The sequence below is a fragment of the Monodon monoceros genome, unplaced genomic scaffold (assembly GCF_005190385.1).
Source record: "Monodon monoceros isolate NGI ecotype Baffin Bay Population unplaced genomic scaffold, NGI_Narwhal_1 Super_Scaffold_21, whole genome shotgun sequence".
In the NCBI taxonomy this organism is placed as follows: Eukaryota; Metazoa; Chordata; class Mammalia; order Artiodactyla; family Monodontidae; genus Monodon; species Monodon monoceros.
The window spans coordinates 121,757,008-121,780,064 of record NW_021703778.1 but is presented as its reverse complement, the minus strand read 5'-3'; the positions used below and the strand labels follow the sequence as shown (position 1 = coordinate 121,780,064).

The window sequence follows — 23,057 nt, the reverse complement described above, 5'->3', positions numbered from 1 at the left end:
TGGGAATGTATATTGATACAGCCACTATGGAGAACAGAATGGAGCTTCCTTACAAAACTAAAAATATGGCTTCCCTGGTGGCGCTGTGGTTGAGCCTGCCTGCCGACATAGGGGACACAGGTTCGTGCCCCAGTTTGGGAAGATCCCTCATGCCACGGAGTGGCTAGGCCAGTGAGCCATGGCCACTGAGTCTGCGCATCTGGAGCTTGTGCTCCACAATGGGAGAGGCCACAACAGTGAGAGGCCCGCGTACCGCAAAAAAAAACAAAACAAAACTAAAATTAGAACTACCATACAACCCAGTAATCCCACTACTGGGTGTATACCCTGAGAAAACCGTAATTCAAAAAAAGTCATTCATTTACTACAATGTACATTGCAGCTCTCTCTACAATAGCCAGGACATGGAAGCAACCTAGGTGTCCATTGACAGGTGAATGGATAAACAAGATGTGGCACATATATACAATGGAATATTACTCAGCCATAAAAAGAAACAAAATTGAGTTATTTGTAGTGAGGTGGATGGACCTAGAGTCTGTCATACAGAGTGAAGTAAGTCAGAAAGAGAAAAACAAATACTGTATGCTAACTCGTATATATGGAATCTAAAAAAAAAAAAAAAGTTATGAAGAACCTAGGGGCAGGACAGGAATAAAGACGCAGATGTAGAGAATGGACTTGAGGACACGGAGAGGGGGAAGGGTAAGCTGGGGCAAAGAGAGAGTGGCATGGACATATATACTACCAAATGTAAAATAGATAGCCAGTGGGAAGCAGCCACATAGCACAGGGATATCATCTCGGTGCTTTTTGACCACCTAGAGGGGTGGGATGTGGAGGGTGGGAGGCAGATGCAAGAGGGAGCAGATATGGGGATATATGTATATATATAGCTGATTCACTTTGTTATAAAGCAGAAACTAACACACCATTGTAAAGCAATTGTACTTCCATAAAGACGTTAAAAAAAATTGGCTGGTTCAAGCACCTGCTATTCTCCTAGAGCTCCCTATTATTTTATTTTTTTCCTTATAAACTCCTTGGTCTTCCCTATTTGGATTTAAATATGTATCTGTCACGTTAGAGGAAAAGAAAACAGTGAAAACAAAGCAAGACTCCTATGATCACATGTTGTCCTCTAGCTACTTCCCTAACTCTTTCTTGTCAGAACCAAGTCTCTTGAAAGGATTATATCCATTCATTATTCCGTGTTTTCATCTTTTACCTCTTAAGGTGCAGAAAAATGACTACTGTTTCCATGACTCCACTGGCACAGCTCTGATGAAGCTCACCAGTAACATATTTCTTGCCAAATGTAAAGTCCTTTTCCAGTTCTGTTTTTACCTTGATTTCTTTTCACCATTTATTCTGCTCTCCAACCCCTCCAAGGGCGTGGAATTACTTTTAAAATTCATTTTGTTTCCCACTAATTTGTTTTGTCTCCACTTCTCTCATCACTTTTCCCTCAGTCTTTTTCAGGTATTTCCCTTCTTTTTTGCCTCCACTTGATGTTGACCAGGGCTCTCTCCTTGGTCCTTTCCTCTTTTCATTCTGCATTCCTCTTGAGTGGTTTCATTCCCTCAGAGATACTCATGTCTCCTGATCCACATCTGTAGCCCAGACTTCTCATTCTGGCTCCAGCTTATAAATATTGTGATTAAGAGAGCAACAGGTGCTTGACATTGAGCACGGTCCAAATAAAAATAACTCCTTTCCCTTTCACATTTTCCTTCGCCCACTCCCATGGCCAGGTATAGGTCTCACTCTACATTTCCTATTTCAGTTAGTGCATTGTCTACCTGACTGCCAAACCAGGTCCTTCCTAAACTCCCACCTTTTCCTCAGCCCTATATCTAATCAGTTACCCAGTTCAGTTCCTGTAAGTTTCTAGGGTTAAGAAAGGTAGCTTACATCATTTTATATATATAAATGACTTTAATTTGTCAGTTTATGGCATATTTAATCAACCAAAGAAAAAGTTTACAGAAAATTATTTCAGTTAGAAAGGGGTAGGTAGCTATTGCATTTATGGGGAAAAAATGAATTTTCCTTAGTCTTATTATTGTAGTATGTATAGATAGCCTTGTTGAAAATTGACATTGAACATATTAGTTACAGATTAATCTTCCTTTATATTAATTTATTAGATCATTATTGACTACTTTTGCCCTTTATGTCAGGTTCTAGGAATACAACAAGCCTAAGGTATAGATCTTATCCACGTAGGGGTATATTTTATAGAAAATCATTTTAGTTTCATTATTTAAAAATATATAAAGCAGATATTCAGGTATCAAATAATATATTCAATGATTTACATTATCGTATAAATAGGAGTTTTGGCCTCCATTAAATGATAAAAATCAGTCTCTGTTTCAAATAACATTTTGCATTTGCCAATGAATATCATCTCTAGGTGTTTGAATTTTACATACTTAGCCTATAAAACTGAAAGAAATTTATTTTAAAAGAAGAAATAAATGCAGATAAAATGTCAGCAATAACATAAAATATCCCAGTGTTGTTTTGTAATAGTATCTAAGCCATTTAGTGTGAAAATTGATGATTGAATAAATATAGGAAATTATCTTATGGTCCCTGAACTGTAAATAAAGACTGAAGAAAATTAGAAATGAACTTCAAAGCCCTCAGGTGGAACAGCATAGTAAGTATTCTTTCTATATCCTGGGAGTTTTGGAAGATGTTGACTCTCAGTGAATCCCTCTCATGAAATTACCTTCAGCTGGAAGGAGCCGCCTAACCCAAGTTCAAGCCGCCTCCTCACCAGGCCTAATCTAGTGACCGATCATTGTCTTTCGTAGGACAACTCTGAAAGACGATCTCCACTCTAGAGCTCCTTCTGGATCACATGGAGACTTTGTAATGATGCATTACAGTTTAATTCCCCTCACTACCTAATCTTGCCTCCTTTTTTCTTTTTTTTTGTCTGCACACCATCACAAGAATTGATCCTGCGAGCACTCCCCAGTAAATTTCCTGAATGCATCTCTTCATGAGAGAATATTTTCAATATTCTAGATGGTCTGAGGAAGTAGAGTCTAAAATAGAATGTTAGATCACCCATCAGTGCACTAACTGGCTGGCAATGAGGACCCCGTTGCTGGTGGTAGGTGGACTATGGATAGTCCTTGAATGCTATAGTGGTAAAATTGTTAAAACCTTCACAGATGGTGAACAAGGATAGGTACCAATGGAAGGTAACACTCTGTGAATTCAATATCTCAGGCTTTTGAGGAATTCAGTGGAAAGTAATAATTATAAGAACAATGGAATCAGTTTCTGCTAAGTGCTATTTATACAGTGTAGAGAAAGAATAAAAGACTGAGTGTGATTAATCATGAGTTTAAGGTGATGTGTGAGGATAAGAAAGCCTCTGTAGCAGAATATAAAGAAAGTCTTATCTTCTTTAGCCAGAGGTTATAAAAGCTGATAATAAGGCTTAGAATTTATTTAAAAGTATAGCAGAGTTCCAGAGACTCTTGAATCCTCAGTCCCAGCGTATCAGCCAAGCCAAGATCTGAACCCCAGCTAGGAACAAGTAGAACCCTCACTTGGGGAGGTGGGGTATATCTGGGTTTGTGATCTTAAAAACCTTGAAAACCTATATATTCCTAAACCTTCTGGGCCTACAGAAGTGGACCGTTTCTTCCAATTAGGGGCTATCACTTCTATCTTTCTTAAATATGATGCAGAATCTTCTTCCTTTTGTGGTAGTACATACCCCTCTTAAGATATACCCTCACCTCCGTTCCTTGCCACCAGATTAGTATATAGGGTCAATAGATGACATGATTTGACCGTAGAAATGCTTTGTCTCTAAGGGAGGAAATATCCTATGCTATGCTTCAAATGAGCTGCACACCCTAGCCAATATTTATGGGTAGGAGTCAGGAGAGTATGTAGGGAGTAGGATCCTGAGGCTGCTGGACCAAGTGGGATTGACAATAAGATTGAGTAAGATTGGAGATGAAGAATAAGATCAGATGGAGATAAAGAATAAGAGTTTAGGGGCTTCCCTGGTGGTGCAGTGGTTAAGAGTCCGCCTGCCGATGCAGGGGACACGGGTTTGTGCCCCGGTCCGGGAAGATCCCACATGCCGCGGAGCGGCTAGGCCTGTCAGCCATGGCCGCTGGGCCTGCGCGTCCGGAGCCTGTGCTCCACAACGGGAGAGGCCATAGCAGTGAGAGGCCCGCGTACCGCAAAAACAAAACAAAAAAAAGAATAAGAGTTTATTGATATGGGAGCATTCTCCCATGATGTACGATCCAGACCCTGGCCAGGATAGCAGGACATAGTTGCTGCTGTTAGGATGGTTCTTAGAAGCTTGAGGAAAGCAGTGGTCCCCATAAAAAGAAGTATACATGCCACAACTGCTGTGCAGATAGTAGAAAAAGGGATCAAAAGGCTCAGATATGTAAGCATGCTAGAGTGAATTTACCAGTTAGAGCCACAAAAGTCATCAACTCAGTATATTCTGTGTAAAGGCTTAGAAGACACCACATTTATTAAAGCAATAGGAATGTGCTGACAACTGAGATACAAGCATTATTGATTCTCAGAGGTGACTGTTCTTTGTAGGCAAATGTTCATAGCAGGAGATGCTATTACAGAATTGGTCTTCCTGATAACGATGGGATGGTAGGATCTCAAAGTAATAGAGGCTAGGTGGCAGTACGTAGTTGTCACAAGCAAGATGGACACAGCTCTCTTAATGAGCAGCTAGTTCAAATGTATCCAGTGCTCTAGACTCACAGAGAGCTATGGAGATGGTTAATAGAACACAGTATCCCTTGAGGCAAAATAAAAGGATAGTCAACAAGTGTATTGCCCCATATACACAATTAAAGAAATCATGGCATAGCTGATCTTATTTGCAAAGCAGAAATAGAGACACAGACATAGAGAACAAACGTATGGACACCAAGGGGGGAAAGGGAGTGGGGTGGGATGAACTGGGAGATTGGGACTGACATATATACACTATTGATACTATGTATAAAATAGATAACTAATGAGAACCTACTGTATAGCTTAGGGAACTCTACTCAATGCTCTATGGTGACCTAAATGGGAAGGAAATCCAAAAAAAGGGGATATATGTATACGTACAGCTGATTCACTTTGTTGTACAGTAGAAACTAACACAACGTTGTAAAGCAACTACAATAAAAATTAATTAATTTAAAAAAAAGAAATCAGATGGATGATCAGGAGGCTGAATATGGTCATATAATAAAAAGTCAGGACTCCTTGTTAAATTGTTGAGCCTGGTAATTTTCAGACCACATGGCCTGAAGTGCCAATCATGCATTGGGTTTTGTCATATCTACCAACACTCTGTCATAAAATAGGGCAGACCTATCAGGAGTCCATCATAAGATGGAAGTGGTACATCTAAGATGAGGCATGATCAGGGCCAAAGCACCTAAGTAAAATGTACAAGCAAGTGCCCAGACCCCTACGGCATCTATCAGTGTTTTACCAGTGTCTCTATCTGAGTTCATACCTGGCCACATAGAGGGTCTCTTTTGAGCTAATGGTGGAGAAAGAAGGCTAAGCTGCTTTAATAATGAGTCAGCCCAGTGCATGTATGCAAGCCCAAAATTGGACTGCTGCTTCACTAAAACCCCACTCTGTGATGTCCTTGATAGACAGGAATAAGGGGAAAATCTTCCCAGTGAACAGAACTTTGACTTGGGTGGTGTACCTGGCCAACCACTTTGTGTGGAAAGGGGAGATCTGTTCAAGTATTTGGATGGACCTATGGGTGTGGCATGAAGTGTGATAATATTTGTATTGCATGTTAATGAGCACCAATAAGTATCTACCACAGAAGCAGCACAAAACATGAAATAGACAGAGTAATGCAGACAGTTGATATCAACCAACTTCTGTCACTGACCACCCATAGCTGGGATAACAGGCTCGTGAAAAGAATAGCTATAATGGTAGGGATAGAGGCTATGCATAAGTTTGAAATATGGGTTATATTCATGAAGGTTAGTCTGTGTACTGCCACTACTGAATATCTAACCTGGCGGCAACAGACAGCAACAGTTGCCTCTTTATAAAGCATTATCCTTCAAGAATACCAACCAGTCCCTTGGTAGCAAGTTAATCATATTAGAACTTTTTTACCCTGAAAGTGACAGTGCATCATTTTGATTAAATTTGACATGTATTCTGAATATGGACTTTTCTGCTGACCTCAGCTAGCATCAGCCCTATCCAAAGGCTTTTAGAGTGTTTTATTCTTAATACATGATCCTACCTAATCACTCATGGGACCAGAAGCATATTTTATAGCAGTGAAGATAGAGCAGTGGGAGCATTGCCATGGTAATCTCTAGCCATATCATATTCTATACCACCTAAAAAAATTAACTTACTAGAGTGATAGAATGGCCTTTGGAGGAGGCAGCTGAGTCTTGGAGAGATAATATCCAGTAAGGAGGGAGTGCCATCTTCTGTGATGCAGGATACATCCTAAATCAATGACCATTATTATATGATGCTTTTGTTCTTTTCTTTCCTTCTTTCTTTTCCTTTTTCTTTCTTTCTTCTTTTCTTTTCTTTTTTTTGGAGAATACATAGGTTCAAGAATCAAGTAGAGACCCTACTTACTACCATCACATTCAGTGATCCACTTGGGGAATCTGTGTTTCCCTCCCCACAACTCAGGTCTCTCTGCCAGTTTACAAGTTCTAGTTCTCAGAAAGGGAAAAGCTTTTATTAAGTGACACAGCAAGAGTCCCATTAATCTTCAAGACATGGTTGCTACTCTGTTACCTTAGGCTTCCTGTGTCAGAAAATAGCAGAAAAGAGGAGTCACCATCCTAGCAGGAGTAACTGGCCCATATAGTCAGCTTGAAGGTAGTATTGTCGTTACATAGTGAGGCAGCAAGAATATATTCCATACCCAGTTGATCCACTGAGTCATTTCTTGCTATTCTTTTGTCCAGTTTTGGTGGTAAACAGACAAATGCATCAGTAATAGCTTGAGAAGAGCACGGTTACCAGGGGCTCAAAATCCTCAGTGACAAAGATCTGGTAGCCTCACTAGGTAAGCTACTTATACCAAAAGATGTACTAGCCCAGGATGAGAGCAATCTAGAATGGTAATAGTAGAAGGAGATGATAACTATCATCCCACCACAGTTTCTTTTGAAAGATTTCCTAGGAAAGGTGACTACCCAAAATCCTGGAATAGCTTTTCTGAGATAGAGTGAATTTTCATACCTCACAGGTGGATCTGAGTGGATGCTGTAATACACCCCCAGATCCCTTCCTCAGGGCTGAAGCACTTATTCCTCCAGCCACTGAAACTTTTAGCAGCTGATGGCTATCAGCTAATTCCTTGTCTAGAAATTGCCATAAGCCAAAGAGAGCTACCCCTCCCAAGGTCAAGGCCCCTGGTGGGGAGCAGCACACTTGCCAGGACTGGTTGATGGGAGAGAGGGTTGTAGTATAAAGGCTTAGCTTCCTTGTCTTAAGGCAGTACAGCTCTGAGGGGACCTCAGGACTCCAAAACTTCTCTAGAGTTAGAGACCTCAGTTGCAACTGCGCTGTCGTTCGGCTGTCCTTAACAAATCTATTTCCTTCACTCCCCCATGAGTCTTGAAGGTACTTTCCAATACACTTCCTGCACACATCTGTCTTACAGCCTCTTTTCCGAGAAACCTGACCTAAGGCATATATTCAGTAATATATAGAGTATATATTAAACATATCTTTTAAATGATACATTTCTATATATCACTTAAACTGTATATCATGTATGTATATATGTATGTGTACATACACACACAAACATATAATCTCATTTAAAATATATTTTTTAGCCATGCCATTATTTGACTTGTCTAAAAGAAGTCTTGTTTTTGGCTTGTTGGTTTTTTTGTTTCACTTTTAAATGTGTTTTTAATCTTTTAAAATAGTAATAAAAAGACAGAAATATTTTATGCTGTACAGAAAGGTAACCACTAATGGCATATTTGTTTTTAAGTGTGAAAAAAACTCATTTGGGAGTTTTATGAAATGGAAATTCCAAAACATGGGTGAGTCTAACAGATAATTCTGCCAATACAATGTTCAGTAAGCCATTGTCACAGGATTAGATCCTCAGAAGGCCAGTGACCCGAAACTCATCTAAGTCAGGGAAGAGCTTGTATAAAGGATTGTTTGGGTTTGGTCTATTCCTGACTGCGCCTATCAACACCACCACCTAACATGAAAAGAGCTAGGGATACATCAATAAATGGGTTTGAAAAATACCATATTAACTATTTGGAACCCAAAGAATGTCACCATTGTTACAATGTTTCCCATCCAAATCTGTTTTCTTCTGAAAGTTTCTGGCTTGAGAATTTTGTTTTTACAATATAACACAGCTCATATTTCTAAAAAGGAAACTGTGACTAAAAGAAATTATGTTTTGAACAAGAGAAAATAAGTTGTTTATAACTGACTCAGTACCTTTTTTTCAAGCCACTAAGACGGAGTTCAGCTAATCAATCTCCTGTAGGATTTGATTTATATGTAAAAGCCTAATCATCAAATAAGAGACTATTTGATGGATTTTAAAGACCTTTAAACATTTCATGGTAATAATGCTGGTATCCCTAAGTACTCCAACTTATTAAAACCAGGCATATATCCCTGCACAGCTAATAGAATGAATTTAAACTGAAAGTTCCTACAACTTTACCAAAAAAGCAGCAGTTGTTCTGTAAATTGTCACTACTAAAATTAGAGGCCATTGAGATAGCTGTGAAAAGATTCTAATGTTGGGGGGAAAAAAAAACTCAGAATGTTGCAAAGCTAGACATCTAAGTAGGACTGTCAAGCAATTCACATTGGAAAAAAGCTTTTTTTAAAACTGGGGAAATTTGGGATTCTGTTCTTTACTTTGATTCCTTAGGGAAGCTATTACTTCACTAATTTAGTTGTCTTTTTATTATTTTAGCACATCTTTATAAAATATTTATTTGTATTTATTTTTTTATTGAGGTATAATTGACATAACAGTATATTAGTTTTAGGTATACAACATAATGATTCAATACTTGTATACATTGCAAAATGATCGCCATAATAACTCAAGTTGCCACCAGTCACCATACAAACTTACAAATTTGTTTCTCTTGTAATAAGAACTTTTAAGATTTATTCACTTAGAAAGTTTCAAATACACAAAACAGTTGTTTTAAAGCAAACATGCTCCTTAATTTCTTTTTCTCTTAAGAGAAGAACCTGGGATATGGTATATAGGGGTTGGCAATCTATGGCAGACAATGTATGGCCCATGAGCCAAATCTGGCTGGGGCACCTGCATTTGTAAATAAAGTTTAATTGGAACTCAGCAACCCTCATCTTTTATTCATTTACCTATTGTCTTTGGATGCTTTCACACTACAATGGTAGAGTTGAGTAGTTGAGACAAAGACTGTGTGAACCACAAAGCCCAAGATATTCATGAATTGTTTCTTTCCAGAAAATGTTTGTTAAGCCCTGTAGTAAGTATCCCTTCTTTAGAATGTATGTAAAATGGCAAAAATTTAGTTCCAATATTCAATAATAGAAATATTAATGCCTTTTAATAGTACTTTCTGTTAGCACATTTTTAACTAGCAAATATGATCTGGGATATAAAGTATGAGATGAAAGAAAAATTTAACCCAGTACAAGATCATATTTTCTTACTACAAAGATTATAATAATTTGTAAACATAAGTTATCTTAAAAATACATGTTATAAATAATTGGAAAAAGAAGTATGTTAAGAGCTAGTTGAGCTACTTGATTTTTTTTTCTATGACTGGTTCTTCGTTTTGGCTAACCTCTTAAGTTTTCTGATCTCCCTCATGGACCTCTGTTTTATGTGGCTGTTGATGTGTTGGAAATACGTAGTCATTTGTACTATTTCAGCAAATAGAGATCTTAAGAAGTAACTATTATTTGGTTTTACCTTCTATCACTGGAAATTTCTCTGCAAATGAGTTCAATAAACTCAATGAAAAAGAGTCTAGTTAAAAATAATACATTCAGGGGGTTCCCTGGTGGCGCAGTGGTTGAGAGTCCACCTGCCGATGCAGGGGACACGGGTTCGTGCCCCGGTCCGGGAAGATCCCACATGCCGCGGAGCGGCTGGGCCCGTGAGCCATGGCTGCTGAGCCTGCGCGTCCGGAGCCTGTGCTCCGCAATGGGAGAGGCCACAACAGTGAGAGGCCCGCGTATCGCAAAAAAAAATAAAAATAAAATAATACATTCAATTAGGAAAATTCATCTTTGGTTAGGTTTTATATGTATAGTGCTTTAAAACCCATGTAACTCATAACACTGTTTTTATGTTTTATAGATTTGGATGATCCAGTAGTAACTGTTCATCAAAGTATAGGTGAAGCTAAAGAACAGTTTTACTATGAGAGAACAGTGTTCCTCCGGTGTGTTGCCAATTCCAATCCACCTGTTCGGTACAGCTGGAGACGTGGCCAGGAGGTGTTACTACAAGGATCTGATAAAGGAGTTGAGATTTATGAACCCTTCTTTACCCAGGTAGGAATTGAGGTATAGTATTTCCACCCCACTCTGCTGGATACCTTTCTAATTCAGGCAGCATGCAATACTATATCAATTTGAAAAGATAATTTCTCGCAGTCTGACCTTTGAAAAAATAACATGTGCTTGAAAGATCAGAGGATTCAAATAATGAAGAACAATTTGTTTATTTTTCATGTGGTAGTTAAATTGATAATGTTAACTCTTGAAAACAATTTAATGTATCCTAACATATTTCTTTGTCTATAGGTTTGCCTAGGTTTCACTCTAAAGTACGTAATTATACATTTGCTGCCTGCTTTGTTTTTTTGTGGGAAATATTTCTTAAAGAAGAGTTTTTGATTTTCCCATTTGCAGTGGTAAATACATTTTAAAAGAATGAAGAAATCTACTTGAAATTTATTTGGTTTTGGTTTTAGGGGAAAAGTCTGTCTAATTTTCCTTGTTCATTTTCAGTTTTGACTTAATTTAAGTATAGAACCGTAATTATGTAAAAGCTAAAATATCTGAGTCATTAAAAACGTATTTAATAAAAAGAAAATTTGAATTAATTTTATATAGAGTGAATGTAATATGGAACATTCTTCTGTAATGTATTTTTTTAAATTTATTGAAGTATAGTTAATGAATTAATAATTCTTGAGGAGGACATTGAAGTTGTAGGAGTATTTAAATACTGTTATTATAAAGATTTTTTGATGACCAGAAAGGAACACAAACCTAACTAACAAAGAAAAAGTTTTAAATAAGAAAATGTACTTGGAAAAATTTTCAAACTAATTGTGACCATGAATTTTTTTTAAAAAATTATATGGGTAATAAGGTAAACAGGAATTTGACTACATTGTTAAAGTTTGGAACATCATATATCCATAACTAGGGACGTATATAACCAAATTTAAAATGTTGTAAATATTCTACTTCAGAATGTTAAAGATTATTAAAAGTTTCACATCTCAACTCTCTAATAACATAAGATTATCCTGAGTTTGTAAATTTCCCAGCATCCCATATTTTGTCATTAAATACGGCATTAAATAAATATGGCAATTCATTCTTTAATTTTTACTGAAATCCATTTTTTTTTATTTAGCAAAATAACTTAAAAAATTTGTCAACAGTATTTAGTTGCTTGGATGTCTCTAACGTTTAGAAATCCAAATAAATGATCACCTATCATTTATTTGATTCTTTTATTGTCAATTTCTTTTAAAATATAGACATTGTTAAAATTTAGAAAACATAATTTACTGTTTCACATGATGTTTACCATACCAAGGCAATTCTAGACACATATTCACTAGGTACATAATCACTGTAGGCAGTTTCTTACCTGCAGAAGGGTCTTATCACTTAGAAATGAACACATGGCCCTTGTCCAAATTGGGGAAAAACTTCTATACTTTCAAAATAATTAAGAATTTGTTTTAAAGTTATTAAATAAGCACAATCAAATTTTTCATTCATTTTGAATTTGTTGCCGTTTCTGTGTTAGCAACTCTTAAAAAATCTGTCTTACAAGAACTCTAAACTAGTAGCTATTGATTCTACCTTTTAAAGGTAACTTTTATTTTCTCTTCCTTCTTTTTCTTCCCCCATTCTTTTGTGAGAAAAATAACTTTTTAATTTGAACATTCCAATACTGATACTTCCTTTGTTATGAATATTAGCTTATACTGTGCTGCATAACACACACTTTTTCTTTTGCTATACTCGAAACTCTGCTGCTTGTACCCTCTGAGTTAATTCTCCTAAAAAGTATTTAAGAAACAAACTTTTCTTGAAATTCTGTGCTCTGGATTCACCTGCTGTAGCTGATAATTGCCAATAACATATAGTTATAGCTTCTATTTAGAAATGTCTTTCCTGCCTTTGGTTTCTTGATTATGTTGTTTATCTCTCCTTCTGAAATGGCTATGTATTTGGGGTTTTTTTTTGGTTTTTTTGTTTTCTATATTTATTTATTTTTAACTTTTTATTTTATACTGGAGTATAGTTGATTAACAATGTTGTGATAGTTTCAGGTGTGCAAGAAAGTGATTCAGTTATACATATATATGTATCTATTCTTTTTCAAAATCTTTTCCCATTTAGGTTGTTACATAAGATTGAGCAGAGTTCCCATACAGTAGGTCCTTGTTGGTTGTCCGGTTTAAATATAGCAGTGTGTACATGTCAATCCCACACTCCCTAATGGTTATATATTTATATCCTAAAAATTATGTAGAAACAATACTTCAAAACTTTTATGTTATATACGTACTTAATTTGTTAACATTAAACATATTTTGTAGGCTGGATTGATAAAACTCTCAAACAGCAGTACATGGAAAGTTTAGTTCTTATAACCACAGAGAATGTTGGATTTCTCACAGACAAAATGTTGTCAGTGGTTTTTCTTCATACCACGTGTGTTGACATACTGAACATGGGCCTGATATACACAAGTCCAACCATATCACATGACTTCTATTATCTCTCCATGGAATATAGCAATAGGTTCCTAACTGGCTGTCATGTTTTATTACAGTGATCTGAGTGATCATTTTAAAATGTAAATATTTTTCCTGCTTTAATCTCTCCAGTGGCTTCCCAATGTTTACAATAAATCCAAATACGTTTCGTGACCTACAAGGCCATGTTTGACCTTGCTCTGTCTTGTTCTCTCTTACCTTCTGTACCTTATTCACTGTTTTGGTCACACCCGCCCTAGACATGTCTAGGGTGTGAATGTTCTCGATTCCTCCAAGTAGAATGTTATTTACCAGATAATATGGCAGGGATCTACTTAACACCAAGCACTCATCACCTGAGAAAGGCTTTCCCTGACAGATCTATCTGAGGTAACATCTTTTCCCTTCCACAGTTACTCTTTTCTAATACCCAGTTTTTTTTTGTTGTTGTTTGTTTTTATTTGTTTTGTTTTTCCCTACAGCACTGAAATTATCAAATTATCTTATTTGTGTATTTGGACATAAACTCAATGGTTATGGTGACTTTGTCTTTTCAGCAGCTCAAATGGTGCCTGACACATGGAAGATTCTCAATAAATATATTGAGCCAATATTCCCATGGAGATGTCTGGATTTGTAACTAAGGAATAGTTAAAATTATTAGTAACTCCTGAATCACTCTCTGTAACTCCATTCCTCTTTACCCACTAAAGAAAGCTTAGTGAAATGTGAATGAGAATGATATTATAGTTAAATCAATTTTAAAGTATTTAATTTCCAAACTGTTGATGATTTTCTTGTTATAATTTTTAATTGATTTCTAGTCTAATGTCACTGGGTCAGAAAGCATACTCTCAACAATTTCAGTCTTTAGAAATTGAGACTTGCATGGTGTACTTGCCTGTGATGTACCTCCATGAATGATCCATGTGCACCCACAAAATGTGCATTCCAAAATTGTTGGGTTTCTGATAGGTCACATTTGTTAATTTTGTTGTTCAGATATTCTGTGTATTTCCTGATTTTTGTGTCTGCTGTCCTTAAAGCTATTGAGAGAAGTTAGTTAATGTCTATGACTATGGCTGTGGATTTGTCCCTTTCTTCTTTATTTTTATCAATTTTTGCTTTATATATTTTGAAGGTATATTATTAGCACATACAGAATTAGGATTTTTATATCTTCCTAGTGGATTATCTGAGCGTATTATCTTCCTGGTAAGTTATCATTCAGAAATATCCTTCTATACCACTGGCACTGTTTCTTGCCTTAAATCTGCATACCATATTTGCTTTAGATTTAAAATTAACTTTGTTTTGTATCCTTGAAATGCTTCCCAAGATAGATTTTGTTTTGTTTTGTTTTGTTTTGCCTTCATAATGGCTTTGCCATTTATAATGAGATAGGAATGGTGTTTACTTTTCCTTTTGCTTATCAGGTTAGTGTGTATGTATATGTATTCTTAGGTGTTATTGATTTCTTGGACTAGTTTCCCATCAACTGCCATGTGTACTTTATGAAGAAAAAGCTTTCCATCTTAGCTTTGTTTGTATTGGAGTACTTCAATAATATTTTAATTTATTTTCATAGATCTATCGCCTCTGTGGCTTCATAGTGTAAATAAGATCCAGTTAAAATGGCTGAGATCTGTTTTGTGCAAGATATGGGCAACTCTCTATTAGAGATATAGAGGCTGCTAGGTAAGGCTCCTCCTCTAACTTTGATAAACATGGGTAGAAGTCAAAATAAATAGTGATTATGATACAAAGTGAAAATTATTGTCAAAATAGTGGCACACAATAGCTCTATGGAGAGAACATTCAGGATGGAAAGCAATAGCATGTGTAATATACAGAAGGAAGACAAAATCTTCAGGGACTGGCCATGTCTCTGGATGGCTGGAATGAGAATTGGTATATGTAGGGAACAGTGGACTGTAAATCTGGGAAGGTATACTGGGACTATATCATTGAAGGATTCAAATGACATATCATAAGTCTGCTTATTTTTAATATTAGAAAATTAAATTTCTTTTAAAGATATTATGTTTTGCTAATCAATAACAATGTCTTGTTTTAAATAAAACAGAATTTCAAAGATAATGAGATATATCTACCCCACGTGCACATTCATACTAAGTTAATATCTACATCAATTTGAAGTGAATATTTATTTCACCATCCTGTAGAAATACAAAATCTTGATTATGCCTTTTTATAGATCATGTTTCCAGAATGAAATTGGTATGTGTTCCTGAGGCTGATATGAATTAAAAAGCATATACGTCTAAGAGGAATAATTATCCTTTTCATACTTCCACTCATTTAATATGGAAGATGGCAGCTAGCATATACTGTTATTTATTTAGAAGTTTATTATAAATTAGTCATTAGAGCTACAAAAAATAGGTGTAAATTGGAATGTTTGTTTTTTTTTTTCTTTTTACCGATATCTGAAAGTAAATATTAAAAGAAAGTTTCAATTCCTTTTCTAAGTAAAATAGAAATACTGCTTCAGGCTATGGGCATTTTTTCACTAGACAATGTCACCATTGGTAAGGGCCATTGACTAATGAATAGAATGCCTTCCCTTTATTGATTTTATTTAAAAAGTAGTTTGAAAAATTTAAATACAGGATTTTCAGATAATTTTGTTAATGTTAAAGAAATGTGTACTTAAATTTTACAAACTATATGTACTCTTGCTATTTCTCAAGAACTTCTATAAAGATGTTCATGACATCATCTTGTATATTGTAATTACACCATCTAATTACAAGACTGAACATATTTACATCAATTATGTACTTAGTTATAATTAGGCTAATTAGACTAATTACACAATTAGACAATAATCAACTGAAAATTCCTTTTTACAAATCATGGAAATTCACATGAAAAAAGACTTCCAATATCACAGAATATTAAATTTATATGTTCAACAAAATAAATTAATACTATGCAATAAAACAGTTATAAGTATTAAAGTCTAAATCATTATAAATATACTCATATGTACATGTACATGCCATTTGATAGCATATATATATGCACACACATGTATTATATATTCTCTATTTTGTTATATATACATTATGATATATTTTTTAAAAATATTCTGAGCTTTGGGAGTTGTTTATTGAGAGGAAGAGAGTCAGCCTGAATGCTTTCCTCATTTCCTGAATGTGGTGAATTAATTGAGTGGGGTTCAAATTCTTCCTTAACTCTGCCTGTTATTTTCTACCTTCCTTTTACAGATTTTGTCTGTATTAGCCCCTCTCCCTCTTTGACATACTACATAGAGTAGTAATCTTACATATTAACTTAGAGGACTGTCTCGTAAGTTCAGACACCTTGGTAACTTGCTTCCTGACTGCAAGATGTAAATCATCTTAGTTCACCCAAAACGATTCTCCAGTCAAATGAGAGCTGAACTTTGGGCAATTGTGGACCTAGAATTCACAGTAAAAGTTATTCCTCCATTTTGTCTGTCCTTCTCATGTGTCTACTTTGTTGCTCTGATCTGCATAAGAATTAACTAGGATATGCTGTGCACAAACCGTTATATTTATTGGACTATACTTTTTGGTCTTTTAAAGAGTGGGAATCATCTCAAAAGTAAGGCTGTTTAAGCCACTATGGAGAACAGTATGGAGGTTCCTTAAAAAACTACAAATAGAACTACCATATGACCCAGCAATCCCACTACTGGGCATATACCCTGAGAAAACCAAAATTCAAAAAGAGTCATGTACCAAAATGTTCATTGCAGCTCTATTTACAATAGCCCGGAGATGGAAACAACCTAAGTGTCCATCATCGGATGAATGAATAAAGAAGATGTGGCACATATATACAATGGAATATTACTCAGCCATAAAAAGAAACGAAATTGAGCTATTTGTAATGAGGTGGATGGACCTAGAGTCTGTCATACAGAGTGAAGTAAGTCAGAAAGAGAAAGACAAATACCGTATGCTAACACATATTTATGGAATTTAAGAAAAAAAAATGTCATGAAGAACCTAGGGGTAAGACAGGAATAAAGACACAGACCTACTAGAGAATGGACTTGAGGATATGGGGAGGGGGAAGGGTAAGCTGTGACAAAGCGAGAGAGAGGCATGGACATATATACACTACCAAACGTAAGGTAGATAGCTAGTGGGAAGCAGCCACATAGCACAGGGAGATCAGCTCCGTGCTTTGTGACCGCCTGGAGGGGTGGGATAGGGAGGGTGGGAGGGAGGGAGACGCAAGAGGGAAGAGATATGGGAACATATGTATAACTGATTCACTTTGTTATAAAGCAGAAACTAACACACCATTGTAAAGCAATTATACTCCAATAAAGATGTAAAAAAAAAAAAAAAGGCTGTTTAAGCCTTAAAATCTCAATTACTACCCAATTTGTAGTCTTTACCTTTGGATAACATAAACACTAGCAGCATTCCTAATCATAAGAACTTAGGTATATAAAATATTTCCAGAATGCATCTACTACAAAAATGACCTCTGTATTTTAATGGTCATAGCTTCATTGCTGTTGGTTCAAATGTACTTGATTGTTTTATCAGTCCCTTGGGGCTTACTTTCCATTTACATGCTCTTGCTAATAATTGACTGTTCAGTTCTTCTGTGGGTGGCCCTAGCTCAGCTTCTTAAATCTGTCTTTCAGCTTACCCTAATATAAAGATTTTTTTAATTGTTATTACTACTATTAGAGTCAATGTGGCTCAAAAAGGTTTACTGAAAACATTATGTGCAGAGCAGTGAGTTGGCTCTGTTCTTTTCTTGTCAGCAATCTTGACTGAGTTGATAGCATGCAAAGCACAGCACAAATGGCAGGAATGGAATTTAAAGTGGCCTTATCTTATATAATAGAAAAGGCAGTATTAATATAAATATATAATGTAAATGACAAAAAACATATATAAACATATAAACAAATACAACTGGTATAGACAAAACATATTAACTCAGAAAATAGAAAGAATGTAGGAAAAATACTTTTAGAGACTGTCTCAAGGGTAAGAGCTTTTAGTTTGAAAACTCTTCCTTGAAATAATGGCTGTATGAAAATATTCAAAATAACTGTAGGGGCATTTGTTGTTTAATGGGTAGACAGCTATGGTGGGTGGAAATCATGTTTAAAATATTTTCCAACAAGAGAGGGCAAGTTTTGAAAAGAAATAATCGGGTAGACAAGTGGCATTCAACACAAAATAAGTAGTATTAGAATAAATTAAAACCTACTCTCCCAGCCCATCTAGTCTGGCCTCTTCCAGGCTCTGAAATTTAATGTCAATCAATTGTCTTCATTTCTCTACATTCCAGCCACACTGATTTTCTATCTAACCCTCCAACAGGGCAACCTTACTACTGTGTTAGGTCTCCTCAGTTTTGGTTCCTACTATCTTTATTGTACTATTTGTGATAACTCATGTTTCAAACATCCTTCTCGTCATTCAAGTTTCAGGTCAAAAGCCTTAGAGATACCTCTCAGAATGTCCTATCCAGAATAGCTCACCACATCTCCATGTCTCTATCACATACCTTGTTTGATTTACTTGACAGCATTTAATACTTGTAAAAATCATTCTCCGTCTTTGTTTAGATATTTATTGTTTCAAATATGTAAAGTTCAATGTATTTTTCACTGTGTTCCCAGCATTTGGGAAGTACTTAGAGTAAGGCTATAGTTAATTTTGTCTAAACATTTTTTAATTCACATATATAGAAAAGTACATGAAACATAGGTGTATAGCATGATGCGTTTTTTCACAGAGATCAGATTTCGCTTCGTAGAGTGAAGATCAAGAAACAGAATTTTCGAGCACCTCCTCTATGGTTGTAGTTAATTTAAGTCAAGAAACTGACTATCTCGTAAAATTTGATAGACAGGAAGTGTGGCATAACATTTGAAAGGATTGACTTTCTGTGATACAATTTTTATTTTTTTTACAAAGAATAGGGAGAAGCAAGAGAGTTGACGGTGTATTCTAGTAGTACAAGTAAAAATATTTAATTGTAGAAAAATTACAGAGAAAGCATCAGACAGTTTCCAATTGATTATTAATGTGGCAAGTACTATAGAAAGGGCAGAGAAATTACAAAGTAATAAGAATGATACAAGAAATATAGCATCATACACAAAGGACAGAATGCATAGTGGGAAAAATGAAGTCTAATTTTTATAGATTTTATATTTTTGTACCTTTTATTTTAAAAAGTCATTATGATTATATATTATAACTACATTACTTCTTATAGAATATTATGAGTGGGAAGACCAATTTTAAGTATATCCTGTCAACCAACAAATATTCCTGTTACTAAAGAAGAAAGCATAGATTTAGAGGAATAGACTTGAAGTCCATTTTTGCATATGTTGAGTTTTAGGTACCTATGAGACATCAGAATGGACATATTGAGGTAAAAAATTGGCATATACATCTAAAACTTGAGGGAGAATTTTGGAATAGGGATAAAGTCTTGAGGGGGGCCAGGAATAAATTCATCAGGCTTGTAGTATAAATTCATCAGCAAGGATAAAATCAGTTAAGGGAATTTTATAAAGTGTTATTAACTGTAGAACAAATAGAATTCCAGAGAATACCAACAGTGAATTAAGTGTTGAGAGGAGAAAGAAAAGTGAAGAAATCTAAGCAACAACAGTCACAGAGGTAGGAGGAGTAAGATGTATTATCTCATTCAAAAAATTATCTGAGTCAACAGGTTCTAGTATAACATTCTTTCAACTATGCTTTGTAACTAAGCACACTTTTATATGCATTGTATATAGTTAATATAAATGAGAACTCTGTAATACTTTGAGAGCATGTTTTAAAATTTTGGGTTGGCCAAAAAGTTCGTTCGAGTTTTTCCATAACATCTTATGGAAAAATCTGAATGAACTTTTTGGCCAACCCAGTATAAATTCTAGAACCATACACTCTGACTCTGTGTATATTCCTGTGGGGTGTATTTGCGTCTGTTTATACATAAAAAAGGCAATGTCTTTCCTAAAGAAAAATTGAAAGAAGATTATTATTTATCCCACTGAGGAAAATGCTAAAGGTGTGACTGTTTTAAGACTGAATTTTGACAATGAATGAAAGGAATTATGGCCAAATACCCATGCACACTGAAGGAGAGACTCATTTGACATTTGGAAAACTCTGTGTGCCTGCATATGTGTGGGCAAGCTTTTTTTTCTGCAACTGAACAGGCAATGTCTTTATGTATTAAATCCCTAAATATTCTGATTCTTCTGAATAGCGTATCAAAGTATTGCAATTTTTAGGACTTGAATGATGTTACTTAAGTAAAATAAAAGGAACACATGGTTCTGTACAGATGTTATCTGGAAAAAATTAACATTTTAAAAATGGCTCTACCAAATATGATGTCATTGGGAGACTTTTTACCATCTCCATAATTAAGTTACTTGTGAAAGGAACTATTTTGAGAGATGCATTAACAACTTTAGATGGTAAAGAAATCCCAGGAGACCTTATTTGAATTGGGCAGGTTTTTTCCTCTTCTTATTGTTGTTTGTTCTTTTTATCTTTTGAACAATTTCAGTGTTTTTGCATGGTCTTTTTTGGCTCATCAAGAGTGTGTAAGACATTTTTGACCACTTGCCTGATTTGAGTCTATCTGCAATTTTGCAGATTTACCCAGGAGACTTAAACCTTGAATTCCTGAACATAAAGTAACACGAATAATAATAATATAGAAACACTCATGAATACTTTTTAAATGCAGTTTAAGATTTATCATGTTATTGCTCCATATACACAAAATATTTATGTATATACATTTAATTATCTATCATTAGATTGACCTCATTAACTTTGTTTTACCAACAGTGTTTCATTTATTGACTCTTCAGAATCCTTTTTTTTTTCATAACATTTCATGTTGAAGTCTGCATAGGTTACAGTGTTTGTTGAATAAACTCCATTATTAAGTACACTGTTCTGATCTTTGCATAATAATTTGCATAACTACCACCAGAAATAGATTTCCCCCCTTAGGAAGCTAGTTTGCAAAAAAAAAAAAAAAAACTATGAATTTTCATTGTAGCCAGTTAGTTTTTATCTCCAAGCACATTACAGTTCGATTTTTAAATGCAATAGTTTTTTTTGTTGTTTTTTGTTTTAGTTTAGGGCATTTTCCTTAAAAAATGACAATCTGCCATATTTTGATAATATAATTTTACATACAATGCCATGATTCATCCATTTATTAATTTTGGTTACCATTGACTTTTTCTAATGACTTTTTCTACATTTTCAGGGTGAAACAAAGATATTAAAACTAAAGAATCTTCGACCTCAGGACTATGCTAATTATAGCTGCATTGCTTCAGTGAGGAATGTGTGTAATATTCCTGATAAGATGGTGTCATTTAGACTTTCCAATAAAACAGGTACGTAACTACCTCTGAATGTTTTATGTCTGTTATCCACAACAAATGTTTAAAAAGTCTCTTTAACTTTTTTATACACCAAATGATTTCTATATATATGTAAGGAACAAGGCATGTTTTCTTTCCAGAAAATTCTGTAGTATCTAAAAAACTTTTAAGTGGACAGTGTAAAATTTAATTGCAATATGCTCCCGTGTAATATGTTTGTTTATACAGCAAGCAAAATTATAGTTCCTTAAATAATGTATTCATAAATGTCACAAGCCAGCCTATATTCTGTTCAAAGAAATTGCTGAGAAGTATTAGATTTTTCATATGAAAATTTGTGCTCTAAATTGCTAAAAGTGTTTTGTGATCCCCAAACTGAGTAAAAGAACCTTTTTTTTACTCTGTTTCATGTCAAGAAAGCTAATTGGTAATTTCAGGTAGGTGCTTTTCTACAAAGTATTTTTGTAGAAAATGTCAAAACATTAGCAAGACTGCAACTTATGTTAGCCTGTGTTTAGTAATATGGACCTCAGATTAATTGCAAACGTATTAAGAAGAAATGTCTAAATGAAAGAGCAAAGAGAGCATGTGAATGAACTATCTTTTGTAAGGTTGTATATAAAGAAACAATTAAAACTTAGAATTTGAACAGGTTTTGAGAAATTTTCATTGGCAATTAATATGAATTTTTACTCTTAAATCATTATATTAAAATATAGAGTTTTAAAGGTATTTTTCCCATTAACAAAAACCTTGAAAAGTATGGGCTTTGGTGTTCCTTGGTTTGGGTCCCAGTTCTGTCACTTATTAGCTCTTGGATCTTGTTGAGCAAGTCACTTCACTCTTTTTTGCCTCAGTTTCCTCATAAACTCATAAACTTATAGGAAGGAATTAATGAGTTGATGTATATAAAGCATGTAGAACATACTTTATTCATTCCTCTGACAATGAGCTAGTAGTTAGCAACCCCATCCAGCTCATTTGGTGGAAAGATTAAACCTAGGACTTTCTGCAAAGATGAAAACTTGTGTGCTCATACGTTGATTCATCAACATGTGTTCCACTGAGTTGTTCAAATTTTGAAAGGTCATTCTTTTATTTATTCATTCATTTATTCATGCATTTATTCATCAGAAACTCATTGTGTTCCTATTATGGGTCAGCAATGATAGGCATAGGGCTATTGGCTAAGATTTAAATTGCCTTAAACTAGAGAAATCCTCTATTAAGCACTGGATAAAAGTCATTAGAGGAAATTAAAAGAAGAATGTGGCAGACAAAAAGAAACTTTATCAAGAAAGATGAGAAGGACTTGATGAAAACTGTGTTGCAGGAAAAAACAGAATTATAAAATCTTGTTGGCCCTAAGACTTATAAAAGTTAATAATTTCATTTCACTTAAAAGAACAAATAGGATATTGAGAAATAAAAATCAGATATTAATATAAGAACTTGGTGTGATTACATTATTCTTCTTGGCATGAACTATTTTGTGAATTATTATAACTGATTTTGTTTTTCTTAGTTTCTTTAATGTATTTTTAGAATACACATGATTCAGAGAGAAAAATTAAAAATTAAATGGAAGTAGGCCCTATGGG

At 34.9% G+C, this 23,057-nt stretch overlaps 1 protein-coding gene across 1 annotated transcript in view; it reads left to right on the top strand.

Annotated features, from left to right (window-relative positions):
* Window positions 1-23,057, top strand: part of MDGA2 (MAM domain containing glycosylphosphatidylinositol anchor 2) — an 826,010-nt gene that overhangs the window by 503,811 nt on the left and 299,142 nt on the right. The window contains exons 4-5 of the mRNA XM_029239755.1: window positions 10,382-10,578; window positions 21,336-21,468. Coding sequence (XP_029095588.1) covers window positions 10,382-10,578; window positions 21,336-21,468 — 330 coding nt within the window. The remainder of the gene's footprint in view (window positions 1-10,381; window positions 10,579-21,335; window positions 21,469-23,057) is intronic.